At 36.8% G+C, this 26279-nt stretch overlaps 1 protein-coding gene across 1 annotated transcript in view; it reads left to right on the top strand.

Annotated features, from left to right (window-relative positions):
* The window catches only part of RPRD1A (regulation of nuclear pre-mRNA domain containing 1A), a 45138-nt gene that overhangs the window by 8028 nt on the left and 10831 nt on the right, over nucleotides 1-26279 (top strand). Inside the window, exons 2-6 of the mRNA XM_033053301.2 lie at nucleotides 1528-1657; nucleotides 2342-2448; nucleotides 2531-2625; nucleotides 3527-3653; nucleotides 3752-3927. Of these exons, the coding sequence (XP_032909192.1) occupies nucleotides 1528-1657; nucleotides 2342-2448; nucleotides 2531-2625; nucleotides 3527-3653; nucleotides 3752-3927 (635 nt within the window). The remainder of the gene's footprint in view (nucleotides 1-1527; nucleotides 1658-2341; nucleotides 2449-2530; nucleotides 2626-3526; nucleotides 3654-3751; nucleotides 3928-26279) is intronic.

A 26279-nucleotide genomic window follows, 5' to 3' on the forward strand; every position in this document is an offset into this window, starting at 1 on the left:
AACATAGGTAGATGTGTTGTTTTGTCATCAGTCAGGTTTTAATATTGAGCAGCACAAGTTTATCAAACCTACATTATAGATTAGCCAGATTTTGACCAAAATAGATTAATTTCCTGGGTGTTTGCATGTAGTGATTTCACTGTTTGGAGCAGACTCTTAATAGAGTCCACCTTGTGTCCAGCACTTCCAAGCTATTTTTTTCTTTGTTTCCTACTCTTTAATTTGCCTTGATTGTAAGAGAAATACATTTTTGCATTTAACAGGGTTTTTTTTCCTCAGTCAATCCAGAACTTCCAACTTGTTAGATATGTCTGTTCAAGAGACTGAAAAGAATTCAGTACTTCAAGGAAAAATCCTTCTGAGGAGTCTTTCTGTAGTGCAAAATTTATTCTCAAAAGCATTTCCCTAGAGTGAAAGCATAGTAACGTTGAATTTTCTCATTATATGTGAGGGTGGTAGTTCTGCATTTTTTAGAGGATGGAGTGGAAAGTAACAAAATCAAAGTGTATTTACTTGCGCAAATTATAAGAAATCCTGGTTGTTGTTACCACATTGTTACTTTCCTTTGAGAGCAGAAAAAACTTGTCTTTCAAGAGAAACTTCTTTTTAAAATCAGAGTGTACATATTGAGATGATGTGGTGGTAGTGGTATTGTGGTGTTAACCAAGGGTAGAAATGTTACAATGACAGTTTCAGCTCCAAGAAACTTGTGGAGTAATGATGAAGTGTAAACGAAAATACCTAGGTAGGAGCACTTAGAAAACATGGAATGTATTTTGAGAAGCAGCTCATAAATTGGAAGCTTGTAGTCTACATTGAGAGAGGTAGGATAAGACGTTTAAGAAGAGAAGAGATACACCACAGGAGCTTGAAAGTGTTTTTTTGAAAACGTTTTTGTGCTATTACAGCTGCTGGCATATGAATGTTTGAACAATTTAGAGGTGAGATAGGGGAGTATCACAGTGATACTGGGACACTGACTAGTGTGAGAATGAGGTGTGGTTATGTAAGACTGAGTGAAATTCAGACTGAAAAGGAAGAGGTTCTTCACATGAATGATCTGTGAAGTGCCTTGTCAGAAGACTTCATAGTGTAAGAAATTTAGGCAGGCTTAAAAGAAAGCTGATGTACTTGAAAGAAATCCACAAAGGCCACCAAATAAGAATGAAAAAAGGCTCAGGAAAACACATGAAAACTATTTTGGGGATGAAGATCACTTTGGAATATCTGGGGATTTTTTTGTTTGTTTGTTTTTTGAGATAGCACTGAATGGAAGTTGTGTCATACTATGAAGGAAGAAGAACTTGAACAAAGAGAGCAGAAGGGAGAGAAAACCCAATGGGTGACTTAAGTTCTTTTTCATGAAAATACTGAAAATGTGAAATGGCATAAGCAATAATGAAAATGGGCTAAACACACTTGTTTTCAGGGTGTGGGGAGTGGATGTTTATATTCATTATGGACCTGGGTATATAGGTATTAGTTGAAGGAAATAAAATTTGTAATTTTTATTTTTCTTTTTATTAGCAAAACCAAATAGGAAGCTGACATTCCTGTACTTGGCCAATGATGTCATACAGAACAGCAAAAGGAAAGGACCAGAATTTACAAAAGACTTTGCTCCAGTAATAGTGGAGGCTTTTAAGCATGTTTCAAGGTACAGTAAACTTGTATGTGCAGTGTCCTTCATACTGCGTTTGAGGGGCGTTTAGAGAAGTCATCATTTGGTGTCTTCTGACCCAGCTATTCTTCATGTGCTATTTCTGTACTCGAAATCTTGTTAGTTTAATTTATTCAGTGTTCTTTTGATCTTGGATAGCCTTACTACTGTTGGATGAAGTTTGATAGTAAATTTCGTCAGCATTCAGTCCCTTTTTGCCTAGGAAGGCTGTTAGCTATTCCTGAAACTAAGACTTGCTTACTGTCTGTGTTTGTGCTACAGTGGTTTGACATTTTTCATTACTGGGTGTTGCATGATTTATTTTTCCCCAGCAGCCTCTAATCTCATTACATGAGGAAGCTAGAATCTTGATAAAGGGTTATTTTCACAATGATACACAGCTGTTGAAGCAACATAAACCTATTTGTAGTGTTTGCAGATTTTTGGGTTAAAAAAGAAAGAGTTGAGTGCTGCCCTTTTTTTTTTTTTAAATCTGCTTGCTAGGACACCTTGAACCAGTCTTTGCTTTTTTTAAAATGTGAATTTGTTGTTTTCTGAGATTATGTGATTTCTGATGCTTGGATATTGCTAAGATCTGTTGGAGGTCTTTCTGTGAAAGATAATCATACAGCAGTGCTATATTCTACCTAGTGCTGATTTTTGCTTTTTCCCTTGTAACAGTGAGTCTGATGAGAGTTGTAAGAAACACCTTGGCCGAGTGCTGTCTATCTGGGAAGAAAGGTCTGTTTATGAAAATGATGTATTAGAACAACTTAGGCAAGCTTTGTGTAAGTATTTCATGAGTGTTTGAAGGTTCAGTCTCCTGTTTGAAATAGTATTTACCTGACTGCTATGTTTGTTTTCATTTAGACGGAGACAGAAAGGTGAGGAAGCGCACATATGAGCAGATCAAAGTTGATGAAAATAACTGTTCCCCTCGAAGTTCTCCCACTGATCCTCCTCAGGTAAAAACACGTTTATAAAAATTTCTATTTACATATGGTTTCATATAGAATTTTTCAGTTACTCTTTTTTTTTTTTGAATGGTCTCTGTTTTGCAGGGAGGTACTGTTTCTGGGTGAGGGTGGCTACACCTGAAAATTTACCTAGTTTTTCAGTGGGGTATGCTGTAACTTTGTCTTTGACACTAAACCTAAATGCATAAACTATATGTCCAGCTTTGTTCTTGTCAGGATTTCAGCAGTAGTTTCTACAATGTATTGAATTCTCATTCAGTTTCCAGGGTAGTAGTGAGTAACACGTTAAGGATTTGAGTGAGATTGTTAAGTATTTATCAACAAAATACTTCCCAAAGTTTCAGTCATGATGACTGTGAAAAATTCTTGCCTGCCTTGCACTGTTACAGCTTTTTTAATTCTTGTGGAGTTTTGTTGTCGTATTGTCCTTTCTCAAAAGGATTTTTGTTAGAGCAAAGAACAACTCTCCTCAAGTCATGATGGTTTAGTATGTTTCTCTGTAACAGATATCTGGGCTTCTGTGAACATCAGCCCTACTTCCAGAAGAAGTGCACTGATAGTCTTTTGCAATAGTGAAGCAACAACAAGAAAAGTAATTTTTAAAAAATACATAATAAAATGAAGGTACTATAAAATAATCACTGCTGTCAAGAGGAAAAGATCTATAAGTATTCCTACACCAAGAATTTAAAAAGCTCTTGTAGAAAGGTAATCTTTTAAACGAGAAATACTGCAGTGTTGTGCTGAGAATTAAAGGTTTGGTTGATACTGTAAATGCTTTTAAAATCACCCTCAAATCAATCAACTACAAGCTTGTTGTAAAATACTTTTGTTTTGTTCTAGGATCTGCTTATTTAAACTAGTTCTCAATCTTGCATGCTTTTTTCAGACCACAGATCTCATTAGAGCATTACAAGAACTAGAAAACGCTGCCTCTGGGGATGCAGCAGTTCACCAGAGAATAGCTTCCTTGCCTATAGAGGTCCAGGATGTGTCCCTGTTAGACAGAATAACAGGTGAGGGTTGGGGGCCTGGTAACCTAAATGCTCTTCTAAGAATGTAATGGTACGTAATGAAATCACACTTTACTTGTTTTTCTCTGCTTGCTTTATAGATAAGGAATCTGGAGAGCAGCTTTCCAAAATGGTAGATGATGCATGTATGTTGCTGGCGGATTACAATGGCAGGTTGGCAGCTGAAATAGACGATAGAAAACAGCTAACTCGAATGTTATCAGACTTTCTCCGGTGTCAAAAAGAGTTCCTTGCAGAGAAAGAACTTAAGCTGGAAGTGCGTAATGTTTTGTTTTAGTCCCTTCTTCACTAAAACTTGTTCTTGCAAATGTTTTTAGTTAGCCTAAACAACTTCTCTTTCCAAAGATAAGTATTTTATTGCCACTGTTATGTCTTTGCTTCCAGCACATTATTAACACATTGTTTGATTCTAGTGTTCTAAGCCTACTAAACCAGCTCTTTCTGCTTTTTTATCTATTCAGTTTTGCTTATACCTACAGACTTAGTTTTAGTAGTGCAGATAGAAAGTCTTATCCCTGGTGTTACGAACTTAATTCTTCATAGTGTCATTTTCTTTCCATGCTTTTTTCATTCATTGTTGTCTTAGTTATGCATTTGCTAAAGGATAAGAATTTAATTCCAGGTTTCAGCACAACTTTTTACCTGACTCAAGCATCTGTTAAACCCAGTTAAATGTAGCTGTAGCTTCTACAGTCTCTAACACAGCTGGTTATCAGCACTAGCACCAGCAGGACCAGACAGATCATCATAAAAGAAGGATGCAGGGTGAGCAGCTCATTATTAGCAAATGATCCCTTGGGTTATTCTGTTCTTTGCTGTTACCAGTTATCTGTTTTCCTTTCCTACCATGTACTACTGTACAAGCCTCGTGTTGACCATTCCAAATATTTAGAATATGTCCATAATTTCATGTCAATTGCTTCCCAGTGCTAACTTGGGTGTTACAATAATGGAATTGAAGCTACATCATTTTGTAGGGGGAAATGTCTGAACAATCATGGTGCTGCATAACTGCAACATATGCATATGATCCCAAAATTAAGTATTGTTCAGGTTTCATCATATAAGCCTGTCAAGAACATTTTCTTTCCCTAGTGGTTTCTTTACCTTTTTATAACTTCATAATTTGGATTCAGATTTTGTTATGCTTTTGTTCTGGAAAATGCTGTTCATCAGTCAGATCAGTTGTATCATTCCTGACCTACTCTTATTTCCTGACTTACTTCCTTTCCTCTATGCCTCACAGAAAAGCAATTGATGAAGGTTCTTCCTGTCAACCTTACTGTGTTTGTCCTGTGGGAAGAGTATCAACCAACTGCATGTAAGATAGATGATATGCATGGTAGTGCTGATTTCAGTAGCAACTGATCCAACTGTATAATGGAACCTGGAAGATTAAAGAACAGGAAGCCTTAAGCTTTTCATCACATGCCTGCCTTCCCTCTGCATGTGTGATGGGTTTGAAGGACAAGTTCCCACAGTTTCAGTGAAGGGCTGGTTGTCTAGAGGCACTGACTTGTTTATGTAACTCATTACCAGCAGTTATAGTAGGGATAGTGAGTTGCCCAAAAGGCAGTGACTTAGTCCTTCAGACAGATTTACACTTCTGTAAGACAGGAGCACTCAGTTTAAATGAAATTAAGAATGGTAGTGTGGCTGTGAACAGATTCCACCCTTGTTTGTTTTCAACAAATATAAACTGGTGTAATTTCCCAATATTAATAGATGAGAGAATTCATAATTCTGAGAGACAGCAATTGCATATTACTGGGCTGTTATGGTCCTTCACATGGTTTCTTAGCTGAACTATTTAGGCTGCTAAAGAACTGAATTCTAGTATAGCACAGTTCCATTTTTTGACTGGTTTGAGGCCTTCCTTTAAAAAGTAGGAGACAGTCCTCAGTGGCTGTGGCAGCCTGTTTTAAACAGGTGAAGTCCCAGGATGTTGAAGTACACTGTAAGAATGTTTTTAGGCACAATAGTATGGCATAAACATGATTTCCTAATAGACAACTACGAGCCAGGATACCATCAACTCAGTTACTAATAAAGGCCTATGAGCCAAGAGATTTCAAAAAACAAGAACCTTAAAATGAAGTGTCTGAACTAGTGTGACATCATGCTCACTACCAGTAGTGCTTTTTGGCTTGGGAAGTAGAGGCTGATAAACATACTGAAGTTTTGAAATGTAAGATTAGGATGTCTTAGTAATACAATATTGTCTGTAGGGATGGCTGACTTAGCACATATAAGATTTATTTTGGTGATTAAGAAAAGGACATAAAGCAAGGACTCTCTTTTTTCACAGATTTGGGAAATTCCATGGCTCAAATTGAAGCTTGCTTCTTGGCTTCTCATTTGAAATAGCACTGGGAGAGGGCCTGTCACCTAATTCTTCGAGAGTGTATTTCCCTGAACTCTCTGTCCCTAGGTTTTACTGTTCAAGTTTTGTTTCTGGTGGAATTAATTTGTTCCAGATAAGCTTGTTTCATGTGTTAGACTTCTGGCTATTGACACTTTCCCAGGTATAACATTGTCTCTCAATTGTAACAGAAAGTCTTTATTTTTTCCTGAGTTACTATCACCAATCTGTGAGTATAATGCTGAGATCTTACCTTACCAAACAGGTATAGTAAGGAACAAGTGCATGTATTCTTAGTTGAATCTAGAAATGTTACCTGCTGTTAACCTGGTTTAACAATTTGAATTGGAATTCCCAAAGAATTGTCAGTAGCTTTCAGCTTTAGATAGAAACTCTAGACCTAAATCTGCAGATCTTTTATCTTCTAAAGATAATTTACAGGTAAGTAATTTTGAATAACCAATCTGCTGAATAACCATGAGTAATTTCTAAAGAGCCTCTCTAATAGTTATTTCTGAAATAAAAGTACATGATTCCCATCAAAAGCAAGGTAACGTATGTGCCTAATCTTGACAGGAAATTTTGATAACAGGTAAATAATGTGATGTCTGCATCAAAAGCTATACTGCTTGGTAGGTGACTTTCCTAAGTATATTTGGGGTAAGTAGTGTCGTCTTTAACTCTTGAATTGTTTTCTTTAACTTCTGTCTAGCTTCTGTTGCAGGTGGTGGACATGGACCTATCTTCTAATGATGTCACCATCCATTAGTACACACATCCTGCTAAAAATAAATTTAAGAATCAAAATCTTGTATTGTCTGTTGTTTTTGAAAACTTGAAGAGGTGGAATACTGTAACTACGCATCCCAAACCTTTGCTATTTTCATCTATATTCTCACAAGCATTACAGAGTTTATGCCTGAGATGGATTTATCCAGTGTCATTTCTTGTTCTTGAAGACTAAAGTTTTCACATGGCTGTTCCTAAAACTCTCACATTCTTTCAGTGAAATAATTCAAAATTCCCAGTGCATAAGTTTGGGGGTTGCTTGCGTTGAAACTGCCATTTTCGAAAGGGGAAAGCTCTGAAAACAGGACTTTTTCAACCTTTTGCTTTTGAACTTACACTGTTGGGTTTACCTGATCAGAAATGAGAAGTGATGAATGTAGGACTTGTCCCTCACAAGCACAATAAAAAAAACCCCAACTTTATTAGGGAACAGAGAAGGTGTACTTTATAATTAATTGCACTTAGGGCCCTTTAGAACCCCCCTCAAATTTAGGATCATTCTAAGGAGTCTTTTCCTTTCACTTTTAGTAGTTTTAAAATTTAAGGTTCATTGCACTTTGGCTCCAGCTAGGATTTCTAGATAGCTAGGGTTCTGTCTGTTAGAGAAAAGGGATATTTTTGCAGAAATATTTTTTGTGGAACTTTTTTTTTTTTTTTCCTGAAGCCCTTGAGGACTAATACTATTCCTGTTTTCTGCTACTTCAATTGACTTTTCCCCTCTTTCCTTCTGTATTGTGTCTCCTTCCTATCTACCCACCCCCTAGGTTTTGAGCAAAAGCATTGGTTGGTCTCTTGGTGTCACTGAAGGATAAGGTGAGATTTTTATGTTATACAGGAACAAGCAATTGGGTGTACATAAGTTGAGACCCAGATGGCGTATGTCCTTTTGTAACTGTCATGTTATTATAGAATTAATATGGCCTTAAAAATGACATTAACAAGGGAAATACATGATTTACTGTTCTTTCATGTTTCTTTGCTTTTGCCACTCCCTCCCACTGACTGCTGGATTGTAGAGTGATCAGTGTCTTACTAAATTTCAAATAAAGGATTTGATAGTTGGGAATCTTACATACCTCTTGAACAGGTGTGAGTAGGGGATCACAAAGACACTATCTCACCTTCATTTTGACCTTATGGAAAGATATAATATTGCTACACTTAGCATATAGTGGATATACAGTTTCTTGCACATTCTATCAATTTTCCACTTTAAATTTGGGAATATCTTGTCACTAGATCTAAAACTTTGAGGGAAGTGCTACTTTGGGAAGCCTGCTCTGATTTAGCAGCTTGCATTTAATTACAACAATGGTTCTGTCTTGCATTTCTGATTTTCTACAGCTCTGTAGGCAATATTCATGTTCTTACACTCACACATCTGGTTTTAATTGTGCGTTCTTAGTGTGTTGAGAGAATGATCAATGTACATTTGTCATGATTGAGCTTTTATGGCTGCATATAGCTTGACTTGTCTTTGACTTTTCTTCCTAAAGGTTTTAATTTTATCTGTAAAATTCCAAGACAAACACCATGCAGTTAGTCAGCCTTGCCTTTAGCTCTGGATTTGAAAGACTTTTTTTTTTCCTGCTCAGTTCACACTGAATGATTTCAAATGTCGACAAAATTATTAAGCAAACAGTTTAGGGCTGGCAGTGGTATAACAGGTCTCTTATCCTTAAGTTTTGTTTTGCAGTATGGAACTGGGTTGGTACTGTTGTCTACTGTTGCCTTTCACCATGGCCTTCGTATTATCACGGGATGTAGTGCTTTAGTGCTTTCCTTGCTGGCTTTTTTTTTTTTGTTTAAACCCCTTATTCTTCCTTACAATGTTAGTATGTCAGCTTCTTCTGCTCAGTGACAGAGTACTTAGGGGAATATATTTCATTATGCTTTGTATTTTTCAAGTGCACTTCAGATAATTGGGATTAATTTCTTCATAACCTTGTGGCTGAGCAAAATTACTTAAATAATTTACCTAAATTATTTTACTGAGTTTTGGTCGAAGATTGATTTGTAGGATGAGCCCGACATTGCCTTTTGTTATGGAGTGGAGTTTGCAGCATTGAAGGTGATCTTCAACTCCATGAATGCGGCAACAGCACAGTAACTCAAGTTATTCTGGACTTGGAGCTGAGCAGTTAATAGTGCAGTGATTACAGAAGTGGTAACTGGAAGGTATCAGGCAGTGGTCAGTAAGGTTCATCCAAACCCACTAGGACTGTTTTGAGTATTTAAGAGCTTCTGATACATGGCTTGGTAACAGAAATAGCGGTACCTAATAGTGGTACAAACAGACCATATTGTGTGATCTCTTGACATGATGAACCACTGTATTCATTTTTGTTGAAGATGCAGCTTCAAAAATTGAAGCTGACTTGTCAGTGCTTCCAGTTCAAGGAATATATGACTTCTACTGAAAAGTCTTTTGAGTTGAGGCAGTTATTCTTGGACTGAGTAGAACTGGATTTTTAAATAGTTTTTAATAATAAAGGAGAGAGGCCTTTTGCCAAAATTACTTTCTTTCTCTATTCTTTCTCTAGTGACCCATTTCCAAGTAACTTGCACTGTTTTTCAGAAAAACGTACATAGCTCTTCATCAGGAGGAGTGTGTAGGGTAAAGATCTCTAATGGATGTATTCTTTATGTTCTAGCTGTCACCATCCTGCCATGTATGAAATGTGCTGCTATGCTTAGATGTTTGTGTAGATTGGTTGAAATCCCTTGCTTATAGATTGGCCATTCGGGAAGCTTTGTGTAGTGTAAATGCTGTATTTGAGTTGCACAGTGCAGTTCTTTCAGTGAATATCAGTGTTGGGGTTGTGTTTCATAAAAACCAAAACTAAACTTCAGTAAAATCAGTAGTTTGGATTATCTACTCAAAGGTGACTGTGGAGAATTAAGTGATCACTGAAATAGTAATTTCTCCTTAAGGTTTTTATTTAGTTAGACGTTAAGGTGAAGGGGTGTTTAAAATAAGACATAAGTTGCATCACTTATCTATCTGCAGTGGAAGGAGGCTTGCTAAGTGTTTTTACAGGCTGCTGACCTATCTTTTGGATGTGGTTTCTTTGTTTCCATAAGCACTTTTTTCAGTGACAGGAGATAAACTTGTAGCATTTTGTAGAAATAACTTGAAAGACTAGAGTGGAGAGCAGCAACCCTTATGTCAAACACAAAAAAGCAAAATCAAATGATCAGTGCATTTTGTTCCCCTGTGTTGTACCCATTCTGTGGGAATAATGCTTATTTGACCTGTTTTCACAACAAACTTACAACTCTCTGTACTTGAGCAATAAATATACCTCTTTCGTAGAGTGACTTAGTGGCTGCAGCCTCAGATACCATGGTATAGAGTTACTTAGTTTGTACCTGAAAGAACATTAAACTTCACAGCTCGATGTTGTCATTCAGAGCAGCAGAAACACTTGAAGGCTTCCACCTTTTAAATTAACTTTTCAGATATTTGAGTATAAATACTGGCTTTTCTAACTGATCAAACAGGTTGTAGGTTGTACTTTGCTCATCCTTGTGAAATAAAAATAACCTTTTGCTTCAGTTCATCACATTTTAAAGCATTGTTTGTCATTCAAAATACTCTGGTTTTGAAACAAGATAATAAAAATGTTACAGCTGTTATATTTTATCCATTTCACCCTTATTATTTGTGAAGGATGAGGTTTTTTAGCTTTCACTCTGTAACTAACCCATTAGTTTTTATTAAAGGGGAAGAAAAAGATATATATGTATGAGATACTGCAGGATACCAAGTACTTAAATACCTTTGAGGTTTGTTTTGAATTCCTCATTATAAAAATACTGAGAGAAGATACTGGACTTTCTTAGGTAGGACTTGCTGTTGTTTGTGAGACTTCTAGCTAGAAGGTTCTTGGCTACTGCCAGACAAAAACTTCTTACTGTTAACCAAAATGAATGGATCTATTTGTGTCATCCTCAGAAGAACAAGTTTTGCAGGTATGTAAAACCTTATGCAAACATCTGAGATGATAGGAAATTGTAAACTTAACAACTAACTAACTAAAGTTCTTTGAAGGCTAGCTATAGATAGCAAGTGACTTCTCTGTAGTGCATCCTGCAGTAGATACATCGTTTGCTTTGATCACGAGTTTGCTGGAATAAAAAGAAAACCCGGATATAGGAAATAGATGTAGGAAATAGTGATATCATAGTGCCTATTTACATCAGTAGTAGCAGTGGGATTTTTCAAGTTCAAACTAACTTTCCTGCAAGTCTTAATTTCCAACAGTAATACTGTTTGGTTTTTTTTTGTTTTTGTGGGGTTTTTTTGTGGGGTTTTTTGTTGTTTTTTTTGTTGTTGTTTTTTTTTTTTTTGGTTGTTGTTGTTGTTAAAAATGATATTTGTGTTACTGGACTTAGTAAATTTAAAGGTTATTTTAAAATCTGTATTTTGAATACAAAGTCAGCAGAACTGTAAACCCTGCTTGTATCTCTCACAATTAGAAGCTTTTGGAATTTTTTGTTGAAGTAGTTTTAAAGTCTAGGAACGTAAGACCACACTAAATAGTAGGTAGTCATTCTAGGCAGACTAAACATCAGTCTTTCTGTATGGGAGTTAGTAAGAAAACATTCATAATCTAGTTTCAAAAAACCCTTAATGTTGTGGATGGAGAGGGAAGGGAGGGTGTTGGAAAGCTCTGCTCCACAATTAGAGATGACTTGTTTAAAAATGCTGAATCAAAATATGTTGCTTTAGCTAATGTCTTCTTGTAGTTTCATTTAATAGGAAAATAAGCCCATGTGAACTTGAAGATAATTGACTCAAAAGCTGTGCTCCTTAGAATTCTCTGTAAATAGTAACAACACATTAAAACCTGTATTGTTAGGCTGATATTCAAAAGTTGTTTTACAACTTTTACTATTTTAAATTTTTGTTTATTTTTTCTGCTACACTTTACTATGGCCTGTAACAGTAATTACATTCTTTTGCTGCATTTTTGATGATTTGCCTGGTTTATTGGAAGAGCTGATGAGAGCTGCTTGTAGAAGTTTCCACCAGAAGAAAGAAGAGAAATTGCTAGAACATCAGCCTGCTTTTTCTCTCAGCCTTGCTGAAACAGCTCAGTTATTCTACTGCAGACTTCTGATGTTTTCACTCAAACCCACTCCAGTGTTATATAGAAGAAATTTATGTAAAATATGATGTAGAATGTAGTGGCACCCATGCTGTTGTGAACAGAGTTGATACCTTTTGGAGAATTTGAATATACCCAGCAAGGAAACAGTCTACAGGTGGACAACAAGTAGCTGTGAGACAGCATTTAAAGAAAATATGTATCCAGTTATTGTAGATCTTGGGGAGAGTGCTCATTTTTCCCTCCCGTTATCGCATCCGGCGTAGGAAAATAATTCATCATCTTATGTAGTGGTCTGAGGTGGCAAATGTTTTCAGAGCCTGTTAATGAAATAATATATGACCTTTTATGTTGTACTTAATGTCAACATAGAGGAAAGTAAAAAAATGTTAATTTGTGCAAAGTGATTAGTAAGTATAGGTGCCATCTTTATGACAAAAACCTGTTTGCATTTTAAAAAGCATTTTTAGGAGTGAAATATTCCTGGTTGTGAATTGACATTTTGTAGTGTGTAAGCACTGCACTTTTCCATGTGTCATGGGTTTTGGTTTTTTTTTCTGTTGGTTGGGTTTTGTTTCTGTTTGGGTTTTGTTTTGGTTTTGGGTTGAGCTTTAGTTGAAATTTGTCTACTACTAAGCCCATCAGTTATGTGTAAAATACCACTGGAAATAAGAATGTTCAAGAATGCATAGGAATCTTTCTTGACAGATTAGAATAATTTTTAGTTTTATTAATTTTGTTGTCTAAATTGAGCTCATGAATCCAAATAAAGGAGTTAGTAGTTGAATTGCTTTAATCAGGAACCAAAGCTATTCTGTTTTCCTAGTTTAAACTCGTTATGATCTTCTGTAATGGTGCTACTAAACTAGTCACAGGGTTTATTGTGATTGTTGCAGACAACATCCATCGCCAGCTAAGGCTAAATGTAGACAGCAGAAATACTCTTCAGTAGGACTCACAGTGAAACCAAATTTTACAAATCAAAACCACCACACCACCACAGTTACAGTGGAATTTACTTCAAAATATTCACTAATCCTCATTCCTAAAAAACTTAGAGAATAGTAGGCCACTTCATGGTGCAAGAGCTTCAGCTGAGAAAAGATGAAAACTGTTAGGTAACATAATTTTTAGCTGGACTGTACTAAAAAATCCAGTTCTTAAAAACTTTGTCTTTCTGTGTAAGTTCATTGATGAAATGCAGAACTTTGGTAATGTTTCCTTTCAGCTAGTAACAATTGTAGTTTATGTAATACTGACCTAATTCTGGAATGAATCTCCAAGATTAATGCTAGTTTTTTTCCCTAGAGAATTCAGTCTAGAAGGCTTGCCTCTCTACTGAAAGACATGATGAGGTGTGAATCAAAAGAGAGAGGGAGAATGGGAGGTGGAGAACTTCAGGACTTTCACACAGTGGTACAACTACTTGGCAGATGTGTTTAGTCATGCATTGATTAGTAGCTGAGATTTTATGGTCATATATATGTTTAGACACATGCCCATTGGGGATCTTTTGTTGTTGTTTGGATTGTTGTTGTTGTTTGTGTTTTGGCAGTTTGTTTGTTGGGGTTTTTTGTTTGTTTGTTTTGGGTTTTTTCCCCCCCTTTTTGTGTTAAGGAGCTGGGTTATTTTCTTCATACCTGGTTTTCTCTCATTCAGTGGGTTGTGGTACCTGCTGAGAGGGGGGAACAACTTGGAAATTATGAGTTGAGGCTGAGGACAGTGTTGAAACACCAGCTCTCTTTGTCTATCGTTTGGAGCTGTATCAGTTGTTATTCTGGGGGTGTGATGTAAGAGCAGTTGATGCTGTTTTAACAGCAGTGAGGAAACAATGTATCCCACAGCTGTTGTGCCTGCTGAGAATGTTTCTTAGCCGGGAAGAAATGGAAGTTGTCACAGGAGTACTCACCACCCACCTGATAAATGTATAAGGTGGTTCTTCACTTGTCTTAAAACTTCATTCTAAGTTAAAGGAATAGCCAGAGTACCTTTACTTTTGTGTTTGACTGAAGCACTTCTTTTTCAGTTCTGCCAAAAGTAAAGAATATTGTATTGGTCTAATATGTAGTTGGTAAAGTTTTTCCACTGCTGAAGTTTGAAATGCCGTGAACTAAAATTGATGGAAATAAGGAAAAGCAGAATGCAGAGAAACAACTCAGGATGATGTATAAATCCTGTAAATGAATGCTGTTGTCTTGGAATTTCATTTTATTTATATAATATGAAGATATATCTCTGACATAAAAAGTGCGTAAAGTTGACTTTATTAGAGAGGGCAAAGCATTTTTGTAATATTTCTCAGTTATTGCTAGTAGTGATTGGCAGAAGAGAATTAATTTGTGCTATATAAGGCTTACAGGTGACCAATTTCCTGGGAGACTTGTCTGTTGCAGTTATGCTACCTGTCATATCAACCCTTTCCTTTGGCAGGGAAACAATCCTGATTATTTTACTCTTAAAAGTTCAATAAAATTGCCTTTGTGAATGCATAAAGAGAGGCCCAGAAGAATGCTTCAGTAGCTCTTCTCCCCTCAATCTATCCGAGTCAGCCTACAGAGCATGGAACCAGCCATAATTTCCACTGCTCTTTACCACAACATGTAGAAGACATCAAGGAATATTGGGGTGGAAAGGGGAGAGTTGGAGGGCATACACTGTCTGGGAGCTGCTGTGGGATGGAGAATTGGACTTACTGGGATGGAGTTAGAACATTTGGCACTATTCCGAGTGTAAAATAGTTGTCTGTAATAATAACATTGAAATGATGTTTCTCTGAAAGTAAGTAATCTAAGGAGTCAGTATTTGGGGTGTTCTTTCCAATACCATTAGTTGTTTTATTTTCTTGCCTCATTCATATTAAATTATTTTTTTTTACAAAAGCATCTTTATTTAGTTTTCTTCATCTGTGAAACTGGCATCACAGCAGGTTATTATATTCTGACTGGGCTCTTAATTTAGAAATACATTATGAATTAAAATTAATTATGAAATCCCCCCAACCTTATGCAAATTAATTATGAAATCCCCCCAACCTTATGCATATTAGGATAATAACCATATTATCTAATAGGGGACACCCCTCCATTGCAAAATGAAGAAAAATCTGCTGTTACAACTTTTTGAAATTGAATAAGATGTTCAGAATTTGAAGTGACATGGTACATATTTAAATTAAAGCATTTGAAATATTTTGTTAGCATCAAAAAGGAATTTTGGTTACTTTTTCCGCACTTCGGCATTACCAAACTGAAAAGGATGTGCTCTTAAGTCAATACAGTGAGGATGGTATTTTTGAGGGCCATAGGTAAGAGACGAATATATTGCAAAGTTTGAGGCAGAGATAAGTCTGTTATATTTTGGTTACTGGAGGAAATAAGGACTCTGGTGAAATAAATTCTCTCCCTGAATCAGGCAGATTTCCCAGTGCAAGGGAGATGTTCCCTCTTCATATTAGAGTTTGTTTTCCATAGTATAATTTTTTATAATTTTCCACGTAATTTTTAAATGGATGTGAGAGAAGAAGCTAAGAAGTAAGAGAAATGCCACATACTTTCTAAAATAATTGTAGATGTTACTGTAGCTGTGCACCAAAAGGCTGGGATATTAATCAGTATTTTGTAATCTACCACAAATCCTATTTAAAACTATTTTGTTTATTTTTTTTTATTTTAAACAAAATTTTATTAATTTTTATTTAAAACTATTTTGTCTATGATTTAAATGTAGGCTAGTGTTAACAAATATATAGAAATCACTGTAAAATTTAACTTTTGATCTTCTAAGAAGTTAGACATTTCTGTCTGTATTTTGGTGGGGTTGTTTTTTTTTTCTTCCTCCCCACACATCCAAACCAGATTTTTTATGTTGTCCTGTTAAAGGTGTGGAGAATTGGTTTTGTCAGCACATGAACAGTTTTAAAGTCTGGCTGCAAGCAGAATTTAGGGTAGCAAATGTGTAGTGGCTACTTAGTACGCTGAAAGACAGAAGATTTGAAGAACAGAATTGAAAGTTGGAGATAAACATTGAGCTTTGAGTTCCGCCCTTCAAAAGACCTTTATTTTAAGGTCAGTTCTGAAAATAGAACTTGAACAACATGTCAAAAGTAGCAATAAAATGTTAAGAGGCCTGGGGAATCAAGATTTACATCTGACTGTGGCCCTGTGGCACAGGTTAAGTAGATGCTTATTGGGCTCTATTTCCTCAAATGTTAGGTTGTCATGACCAGTTTCTATTCCTAATTATGTATTTCTTCCTTCGTTTTTCTTCAGTCAGCATCAAAAACTCATTTTATTCCAGCCCAAATACTTCATTGGACAGCAAAGGAGATAAAGGGATGTGATTGCTTGTTTTTACCACAGTTATTTATGCCTTTAAACAGTTCCCAGATTTTATGTGGATCACTGAGCTCCTTATAACTTCCTTAAAGACAAACCTCAGAACTGTCATGTTCTCAGTAAATGTGAGCCCCTTGATCCTGAAGAAGGTAGAATGCAGCAGACAGCAGACGGTGTAACTCCCCCGGGTGTTACACTTGGCAATGTTTCAAACACACAAAGTTTTAATGTAATTTATTTTGAGGTTGCTAGTAGCTACCAGAGTAGGAGGAATGATTCTGCAAAGGCACTAGATATTAAATGAAATCAGTTATTTTCTGCATCACATCCATATTTCCTAATTGTAATGACCCCATCACTTTATTTCTTTTTTTGTGCACTATCATTTATTCTGCATTCTCCTCAAACCATGGTCACCAAATCAGAGACTGCTGAAAACATTGCATTCATAGAGAATCTCCTTTTTATTTGCATCCCTCCATCTTGTCTTTGCTGTCCTGCACATCCAGACTCAACAGTGAAAGCTGGAGCTCTTCATTGCCTGAGATTTCCAAGTATAAAGGTTTAAATTCTTGATGTGTTCTAGAAACATACAATTTCCTACCTGTTTTCTGGTGAAGATAATTAACATCCTTCAGTTGTAGTGAACCATGGGCAAAAAGTGGTAGCTGCAGCTGATAAAACCAACATAGTACATAGATAAATTTGGTGAGCTGTGCCATCATCAACTTTATTTTGGAGTATTTGTCATCCAGAGGAAATTGGGGGTTTTGTTAAATTGATACTCAGCATGTAGCTTCCAGACAGATGTGTTTAGTCTTGTTCATCTATGATTCCATAATAACCAGTGAGAGATGCTGGATGGGTGCCAGTAGATCATGGTTTCCTCTTTCCTCATTTTCCTCATTTTCTGTCTTCCACTGACATGACTTCTGTTGTGGCAAATTTTTGTTGTGGCAATTTTTGTTGCTGCTGTTGTTTTTTAAAATGGTGGTGCATTGAAGAGTCTTTAGTCTTACATGATTTAAATCTACGAGCTGTACCAATGTAATTAGTATTTTATACTAATATACTGACTATTTATACTGACTATTCAAACAAAACAATTTAGCATGCCATTTTGAAAGCCAGACATTTCTTGTGTTTGCTTTCACGGGTCCTGTAGTGAATAGAGTGCCATTTTCAGTAGAGAAGCATGTCAGTTGGCATAAGATGGTATTAGATGAAACTTCTGTATGCAGAGAATTAAATTCTGTCTGTGTGTATACCTGTTGTTTGCTTTATTGATGATAACACAATTACTACACTTAGCTTATGTGAAAATGTAGAAATGGAAAGTCCCTATTTATAATATTATCTGTGGAATAAATCAAGCATTCTTGCTCAAGCAGTGTTACCTCAGAGGCGTTTTATCCTCAGGCTGAAAGATTGTGGAATAAAGAAGTGATACAGGTGCAAATCCAAAGCAGAAAGTACAGTCTCTATGCACAGATTGGGTTTTGAGAACCTGCCTGAACTTTTTCACACATTCTTCTTAAGAACCAGTAATTCCTGGTTTTTCCATTTCTTCTTGTACGATAGTGCTGTCTTAGAACATAGCAGCAAAAAATTTAACGTGACTAGGCTATCATCCAGACAGTAGTGTTTAAAACACTACTCCTTTCCTGGCTACCTTCTCACCTATAATTTATATGGATTCTTACTGCATTCCTTTGCTGCAGTGCCTGTAAGGGGAAGTCATCCTAATGTCATTGAAAATGTAGCAGGCAGCCTTCTGCAGCTGTTTTGCACTCATGGTCTTAACATTACTAGAAAAGAGCACCTTGAAACTTTTTTACCTTCTGCCTGATGAGTGTCTTCTGCTTTATACAAAGAGAAGAATCCCATTTTCTGGAACACCAAGATCTTCCTTTTTTTCCCAGCCCACACTCCAGTAGAGTTGTTGTTCTGTGTGCTTAGTTCTCAAGTCCCAGAACGATACTGCTTTGTTATTTTGCTAATCAGTGTTATTCATATTGGATTATGCAACTGCTTTTAAACCAGTTGAAAATGAATGTGCTGATCCCTGTATAAACCACAAAATTATTATTTTTTGTCAACTCTTTAACGGTTTGAGATAGAGAAGATTCCTGTCACTGCTGACTAGGAGTATCTGACTTATTCCATTAGTGTCCTCTGAACTCTGTGTGGATATACAACTCAGAAAATATCGTAGCCCCAAATCCTTGAAACTTTGCTCAGTAGTAGCTGCTGTAGTCAGTGGAAAATTGATGTTCTTATGCAGCATGATCAGAAAGGTACATGCTCAATGGCAACTGTAGATTTCAACCTTGTGCTTCTGTTAAATAGTAAGCAATAATTCTTAGGCTTCTGAGCATAAGTCCAGGGGCTGTAGAATAATCTTGGTCATTTGAACTTCAGGTTTGGATTTACCTGAAAATAGTTATTGTCTTCTGGAATCTAAATAGCTAACATCCAGTTAGGTATATAACTAAAAGTGCAAGAGAGTTTGCATAAGTTACTCTTAAAAATGCTGAGAGTTATAAAGACTGATGTTCATAATGTAAATTTTATGATCTTCAGTTATAAAATGGTGAGTACAAACTCCAGATTTGCATCTTTCAATGTGGTTGATAAAGACTTACCATTTAAATATATATTTTCTAATTTAAGAAGTCATAAATGTATTATGTGATTTACGATTTAGAGCATATTTATTTTCTGCATACAAGCCAGCACCCAAATTTCAGTAGGAGGAGGTTGCTGGAAAATACCAAGTTTCATTAGAACTGCAGTAGAAATAAAGCTACTGGTGGAAAACATACATGTATAGACAAACTGTTGTGAGGGTCAGGTAGGCTCTTAGTGCTGCAGTGGGAGGGAGGAATACTGTGCAATTCTGAGAATTCTGTGAGGTCCAGAGTGTCACTGAAACAATTTCCTCAGGGGATATGTTCTTCATGTCCCTCAGAATGTTTAATGGCAGACAAGCTTTCTCTTACGCTACTGCATACAGATGTACTTGTTAAAGCATGTTGCTCACTTTTTCATGGTGAACGTGTGATTAACAATGCTTTTCTTCCAGCATTGGGGTACCTCTCATGCTTTTATGTAATGTCAGACAGCTCTTGCCATGTTGCACAATTGACTTTTCCCCTCCAAAGTTCAGTTCATTTGGAAACATAATGAAATATGCCCTACAGTTGCAACTTTCCACCTACACATGCATGACTGTGGGGAGAGTCATTTTGCTGTTTTTATTTGATCCTGTGGTCTTGACTTTTCTTGATAAGGTAGCTATGAGCAAGTCACTTGCCTGAATAGCAGCAAAAAGATTATTTGGTTTTAGGTTTTTTTATCTGTGAAAGTGGGGGACAGATGTGTCTTCTCGGCTCCATCAGGAGGTACTTGCCCTCTCAGCAGGGGCTCATCTCTGCTATGCTGTTGCACTATCAAAGACCAGCTACAGGTGGCTGGAAGTCAATGAGGGACTCATTTTGTCTGTTGAGCCCTTTAGCCTGTGATGCCTGGCTAGCCTGGGTTTGAGGGGTGTCAGTAGAGAAACTACCGTTTACTTTACAAGGCAAACCCCTTAAAAAGGTAAATTTTAAAATTTGAAATGCATGGTGACATGTATGGTTACACTTTAAGATGGTATCTTAAGATTGTGTGCAAGTCTTTACATGTAAGTCATGGCCAAATAGTGAATAGTTTTGTCATGTTTTCCCACTCTGTGTGGGGAAATGTTGCCATTTTCCATGATACTGCACTGCAGAGTGACAGAAAAATGGCATACCCAGGCCTAATACTCCATCGCTCCACCTCATGGCAGGCTGGAAACATACCCACATAAAACATAAACACACACTCCAGCCTGCCACAGTTCATGTCCAGGGCACCAGAAATCTTAAACAGGTCCTGACAGGTGGGTTTTGCTATGGCAGTCAGTCCAGCTCTTGCCTGAACATCGGCTGTGTGTTCAGACCTGCTATGTTTGTTTCCCTTGTCATCAGATGCTGGGTGTACTTTCTTTTTCTTTCAGACTTCACATTTACAAGAAATATGGAAACATGAGTCTATGATGAGACCAACCTTAAAGGTTTTATAAGCAAGTAGGGATAGACAATTACACTAATTTCACAAGCATAAGCCGCACCATTTTGACTAAAATTTTGGTCCGAACCCGAAGTGCAGCTTATAATCAAGTGCGGCTTATATATGGACAAAGAACAAAAAGTTGCTGTTCTAGTTTGGAGGACAGGTGTCTGCTGAGAAAGGCAGGAACTTCTCTTTGAAATGGAGAATGTAAACCCCCTCCCTCCAAATTATTATAATTTTGAAATCAAGGGGCTTTCAGGCAAAAATATGGGAGTTAGGAATAACAGTTCTTTTCTAGGGAAATTAAAATAGAAATACAGTACTACAAAGAAACAAACTCCAAACCCTGACAAAGAGTACAACCTGACACCCTGTCAGGCAGGGTGTTGGTAGCAGTCCCATTAAATGGTGACTGCAGACCTCCTGCAGTGACAGATGTGATTCAGTTGAAGCAGTGCTCCTGTACAAGGCGCAGTTTCCCTCCAGAGGTCCAGTGGTGATGTGGAGAAATCTGGTTTTCCCCTGGAGTCCAGTGGAGAAAGGGGCTACCTTAGTGTCCCAAAGCCTCTGTTTTTATCTTGGCAAGAAATGTTGGGCTCTTCCCCCTGGCTGGAGCAACTCCAATGGGATGCAGTAATTTTATCAGTCACACAGTGGGACTCAATGGGCCATTAGCAGAAAATGACTCCCTGGAGGAAGGATTGGTTGTGAAAAAATAAAGAACAATGCCCCGCCTGGTTTCAATGGATGGCCCATTAGCAGAATATCTCCCACAGAGATAAGGATCACTGCCCCCACCCTCAACAGATGGTGATAGAATAGATACCTTTTATCACACTCTGTATTGTAACATGCTGCTTATAATCAGGTGTGGCTTATGTATGGACAAAGAATGAAAAGTTGCCAACACCCAGAAGTGTGGCTTATACTCAGTACTGCTTATAATCGTGAAATTACAGTAATAAAAAAACGGTTTTAAATTGCTATACTAGCTATGCATACTGGGTTTGTATTCAATTCAGTTTGCCACCATGGTAAACCCTTTTCTACAGCAGGAATGCTGTTTCCATTGCTACTTCAAGTCTTGTTTTCTAAGGGAATTCGAAGCAGGTCACCAGTGAAATGAGACAGATGTCATTACTTTGCAATTTGGACAGCAAATCTGCTAAAACCCTGCTTTTCTAAGACATTCTCAGGGAATCCATCTTTTTAAAAGAGAGGTTTTACAGGTTATTTTAGGCTGTACAACTGGCAGTAGAGCCTGAGGTTTTCTCTAGAACCCGTGGTGCAAATTTAAAGCAGTATCAAGTTTGAGAGTGCAGATTTAGTGTGAATAAGAGATAAGATTTGAGTGTGTGTCATGCAAGAAACCCAGGGAAATGAACTTGGTGAAAATATACCTAAGTGACTTGCATTCTGACATGCAAGAAGTGCATGGCAAACAAGAGCGTTAAAGTGATTTACTACTTTGTATAATTCTATTTCTTTTGACACTGTGTAAACATGAAGAGTGAAGGAATTTCTTGCATCATTTGCTTTTCCCGCCCCCCAGTAACAAGTCTCATTATTTTAGTAATAAATTACTGTAACAACATTTAAATTACTTTGTTTGCCTCATGACCAGATCTTCCTAGGTCATTTCATCCACAGCTGGATAGGAATACAGACATACAAAATGGAAAACCCCACAGATATTCCTAGAGTTCTATATAAACCCGGATAACAATTTTAAAGATCATTTTAGCGAACTATAGGTGGCTTGAATGGATGAAAGATGCTTTAAAAAACTAAGACATTTTAGATTGAAATGATACCTTAGCACTAAGCCTCATGAGTTCAAGAAGTGTTTGGACAATGCTCCCAGGCACAATGATGTGGCTCTTGGGATGGTCCTGGGCAGGGGCAGGAGTTGGACTTAGTGACCCCTGTGGGTCCCTCCCAGCTCACCATATTCTATAATTCTGTGATTGCGAAACTCTGATACATATCTTATCAGTAGATCAGAGAAAGATGTGCATTAGTAGGGTTATTGTAATCCGTAGGCTTTTGGGAGAAATGTAATTCATAATGGGAAAGAAGAGTTGTAAAAACCAGTGTAAATGTCTTTGCTTGTTCTTTTTGATGTTGTTTACTTGTTCTACATTTTGCTATCTCTCTAGACTTTTTTTTCCCCTCTGATTGCTCATAATGTATTCCCTGACAACCTTTTTACACCTTTTTTATTATAAAATAAAAGCAGCCCTTTGAGCAATTTGGGATTGGGTAAATAACATACAAAACATGTGAGTGTGCCAAATTTGCTGCCTGAAATCGGTTGATTGATAAGTGACTTCTTCATTTTGAATTTTTCTTGGAATTGTTCTGTGCTCCCTATTGGTATCACTTTGCTAAGGCAGATTTTTCTAGTCATAATATTTTAATACTAAAACTTGAGGGTAAGCACTTTCTTTAAAAGCACTTTTTTCTATACTTTTTTAAATTATAGAACTTGTATCTATGTACATTTTTGGAAAACTTACATTATGATTCTTGTTGGTCGTAGAAGAGGTGCAGTTGTTTGCTTACTTCATGCATAGTAGAGTTTTCACTGGAGGGTGGATGAGGGGCAGGTAAATCAGAATATCTACTGCTGTTGTGTAGTTCCCCTTTCCAGCTTTACCTTTCTTATGCTCCCATCCCTGCTGCTGAACAAAGCATCTGAAATATCTGTTTCATACAAAGTGAGACAAAAACACAAAAATCACCATTCAGCATATCAACAATTTGTCTTACAGAATTACTCTCTTTAGTCACGTAAACTATAGTTTCAGTTATCAATTGACGCTGAGCATTTTCAACTGCCATTAAGCAAATCAGGCTTGGGAATGCTTATCTTTGAACTGTAACTTAATGCCCCTGTTGAGAATCCATGTATCTAAAATGGATGGTTCAACCTACTTAATGAAACTGTGAGAATGAGTTGACAAGTGTAATATGAAACTGTCTAGCTGATAAAATTCTTTAGCATGAACACATATTGGTTGGCCCATGGCATTTCTTGACTTCTTTTGAGAACTGTTTGTTAAAAATCTCTTAAAAACACATGCTATTCAGGTAAAACTTTTGAAATTTAAGGTGGCTATCTTTCACAACTCTTTGTTTGGGTTGGATAGGAATAATTTATGAACTTGGGAAAGACAGACATGAATTATTAAAAAAATAAAAGTAGTTGGAAGAACTTCTTCAAAATCTCCAAGACCAGTTTTGCACAGATAGACCCTATGCTGATAGATTATTTAAATGAACAAGGTCACCAGTGTATGCTCACCTATAGCAGAAATTTGGAGTCCTGTATCTGCATTCTCTTTATTTATCTCACCCTAAATATAGCTAATACCCAGTCTTATATCACTAGAATGCTTTGTCATTTTCTTTCTTGTTTCTTGAGTGGTTCTGTACTGCAGCTGCAACAGCTATGTATGTTACACTGCTTTAAGTTCTATGCTTCTTGGATTAGACTGCTACTAGTGCTTAGCCTTGCTACAATAGAACTAGGCTTTATACTTTTATATTATATAAATCTGTCTTGGACAAAGATCTGCGAGAGTTGTAACCTGGCTAGCAATAGATAAATCCCTACCTAATGACCTGCAGTGTTAACTTGCATTCACAGATTCACTTTCATCTTCAAAGTAAGTAGATGTAGTCATAGCTTTACAGCAATTTCATACTTCAAGATATCCATTCATGTCTGCTAAATAATGAACTACACAGTCCACATTTTTGTGGTTCAGCACTTAGAGCAATAGGTTGAGAGAGCTGTACATGTGAAATTTGAATTTGGAACTGAGACTGTTGTAATGACCTACAGGCAAGGGATACTTGAACTGATCAATGTTCATCTGACACATCCGAATTTTTACAGTTAATCTATTAGGTACAGGAAATACTTGAGCCTGAAGACTTTACACAGTTCTTATATGTATTGCTAAAGGCATGCTTTTGTAACAGATCATCAAAATTTTTCATTTTAAATTCTTCTGTAATTAAACACCGATACCCTTTAATTTGGATTTCATGTAGATCTTTTGTGAGTAGGTGAAACTTCAAGAAGCTACCTCTAAGCCTCTAGCCCATTTAAATTTTTTTTTATTATTTTCAAAACTGTTCTGCTTTATCCCTTTGGTGTCTGTGCAGAGTAACAACTTAAGTATTTGTACAAAATTGCTCAGAATTGTTCTGAAGTACTTGATTACTTATCATCAAAAGTTCTCCAAAGCTTCATTCTGTCATCCAGTGTTTGAAACCTAAGAATTCAGTATAATTTAAGCATCTCTTGGAAATATGTAGCTTTGAGTTTATTATAATGGCTAAATAAATGCTGTATCAGGTAATAAAACATGAGTAGACCAAATTCAACCTCAGGCAGGCATATTTCATTTCAGCTGCTGCTCATATCTGCCATCCTAGAATGCTTTAAGTGAAATCGTAGTCCCATAGAGATTGTCTAATTAAATCAATGTCTTTATATAGTAATGTTTTATAAATTAATATTGATCACCCTGGACCTCTTATGATATAGGGGAGATAAATAAAAATTAAGCCAGCCTGGTACTATCCCTGCTAATTAAATTTACTCATAGAATCATCAAGATTGGAAGAGACCTTCAAGCCAATCCAGCACCACCACTGTTACCCCCCAAGCCACATCACCCACTTACCAGATCAGGTGCCTCTTGAATGCTTCCAGGGATGGTGACTCCACCACCTCCCTGGAGGCTTGCAAGTCCTGTTTATTTTCTTTTTCTTTTCCAAACGTTGAGCAACTTTTTGGCAATGCCATCTTCAACAGAAAGGCTAAAGACAAGTTTATAATAAATAATCTCAAAAATTAGCTTTTTATGTGTTTTTTCAAATTATTTTGAAATGGGGACATCGCTTTTTTCTGAGGGGACATGAATTTTGATATACTAATAAAAAAGAACCTTACGAATTAATTCAATGAAATTGCAAGCCTTTAGAAAAAAAAATCTTACTTTTAATATGCTCATCAGAGATTACTCTAAATGTTACTAACTTCTGTGAAGGTCTCTGTCAGAGAGTTTTCCAGCCTGGGCTAAAGAAGACTTCTGCAATTGCAACCATGTACTATTGTTTTCTAGGCTGGCCATGTGCTGCTTGGCAATTTGCTCTCTGTGATGTGAGAACAAAGAACTTCTATGGGTGGGTTGTCCATGGCTCCCATGGGTCTAAATAATGGGAAGATGGGAGCTGATGGATTTGAATGTAAAACTTGGACAAGTTCATTATGGAACTTGGCACCAGAGGCTGTGGAGATTAAGAAGGGATCCAGGACTTGACATTACAGTAAAGAATCGAACAAGAGATCAACTGGCTGAGAATGGAGTGACTAACCAGAAGAGTACAGTACCATGTAGGACTGGAATAAACTGTAATTCATTTGGACTAAGACAATGGATGCAAAAACTGATATGTGATAATAGATCTGATGAAGATATTATAGAGGTGGAGAATAGGAACAGGCCGAATATAGGGCTGGGGAGAAACAGGTGTAACCAGAGCTATAGAGAGAATGATAAATGTAGACCAGGATTGGAGAGGGAGAAATTTAAATCAGAATCAGAAAAACTAGAGGCAGGCAAAAACCAGTTGCAAGTGTTTGTATTATATCTGAATACAGCTGTGATAGGAGTCTGAGAGGCAATGAACATCCTTGGTGGACCAAGGTTGGTTCTAGGAGCAATGTTCCTGGAATGGAGATGGAGAGACTAGGAGTCAAGTGTGCAAATGAGATTTGAGATACTGTCTAAGGCTGGAAGGAGCTGGACAAAAATTGCATTTTCAAGAAAACGGAAGAGTAATTTGTGGCCACCGTGAAGGACTTTGCATTTCTGATAATTACTCTTCAGAT

The sequence above is a fragment of the Catharus ustulatus genome, chromosome 1 (assembly GCF_009819885.2).
Source record: "Catharus ustulatus isolate bCatUst1 chromosome 1, bCatUst1.pri.v2, whole genome shotgun sequence".
In the NCBI taxonomy this organism is placed as follows: Eukaryota; Metazoa; Chordata; class Aves; order Passeriformes; family Turdidae; genus Catharus; species Catharus ustulatus.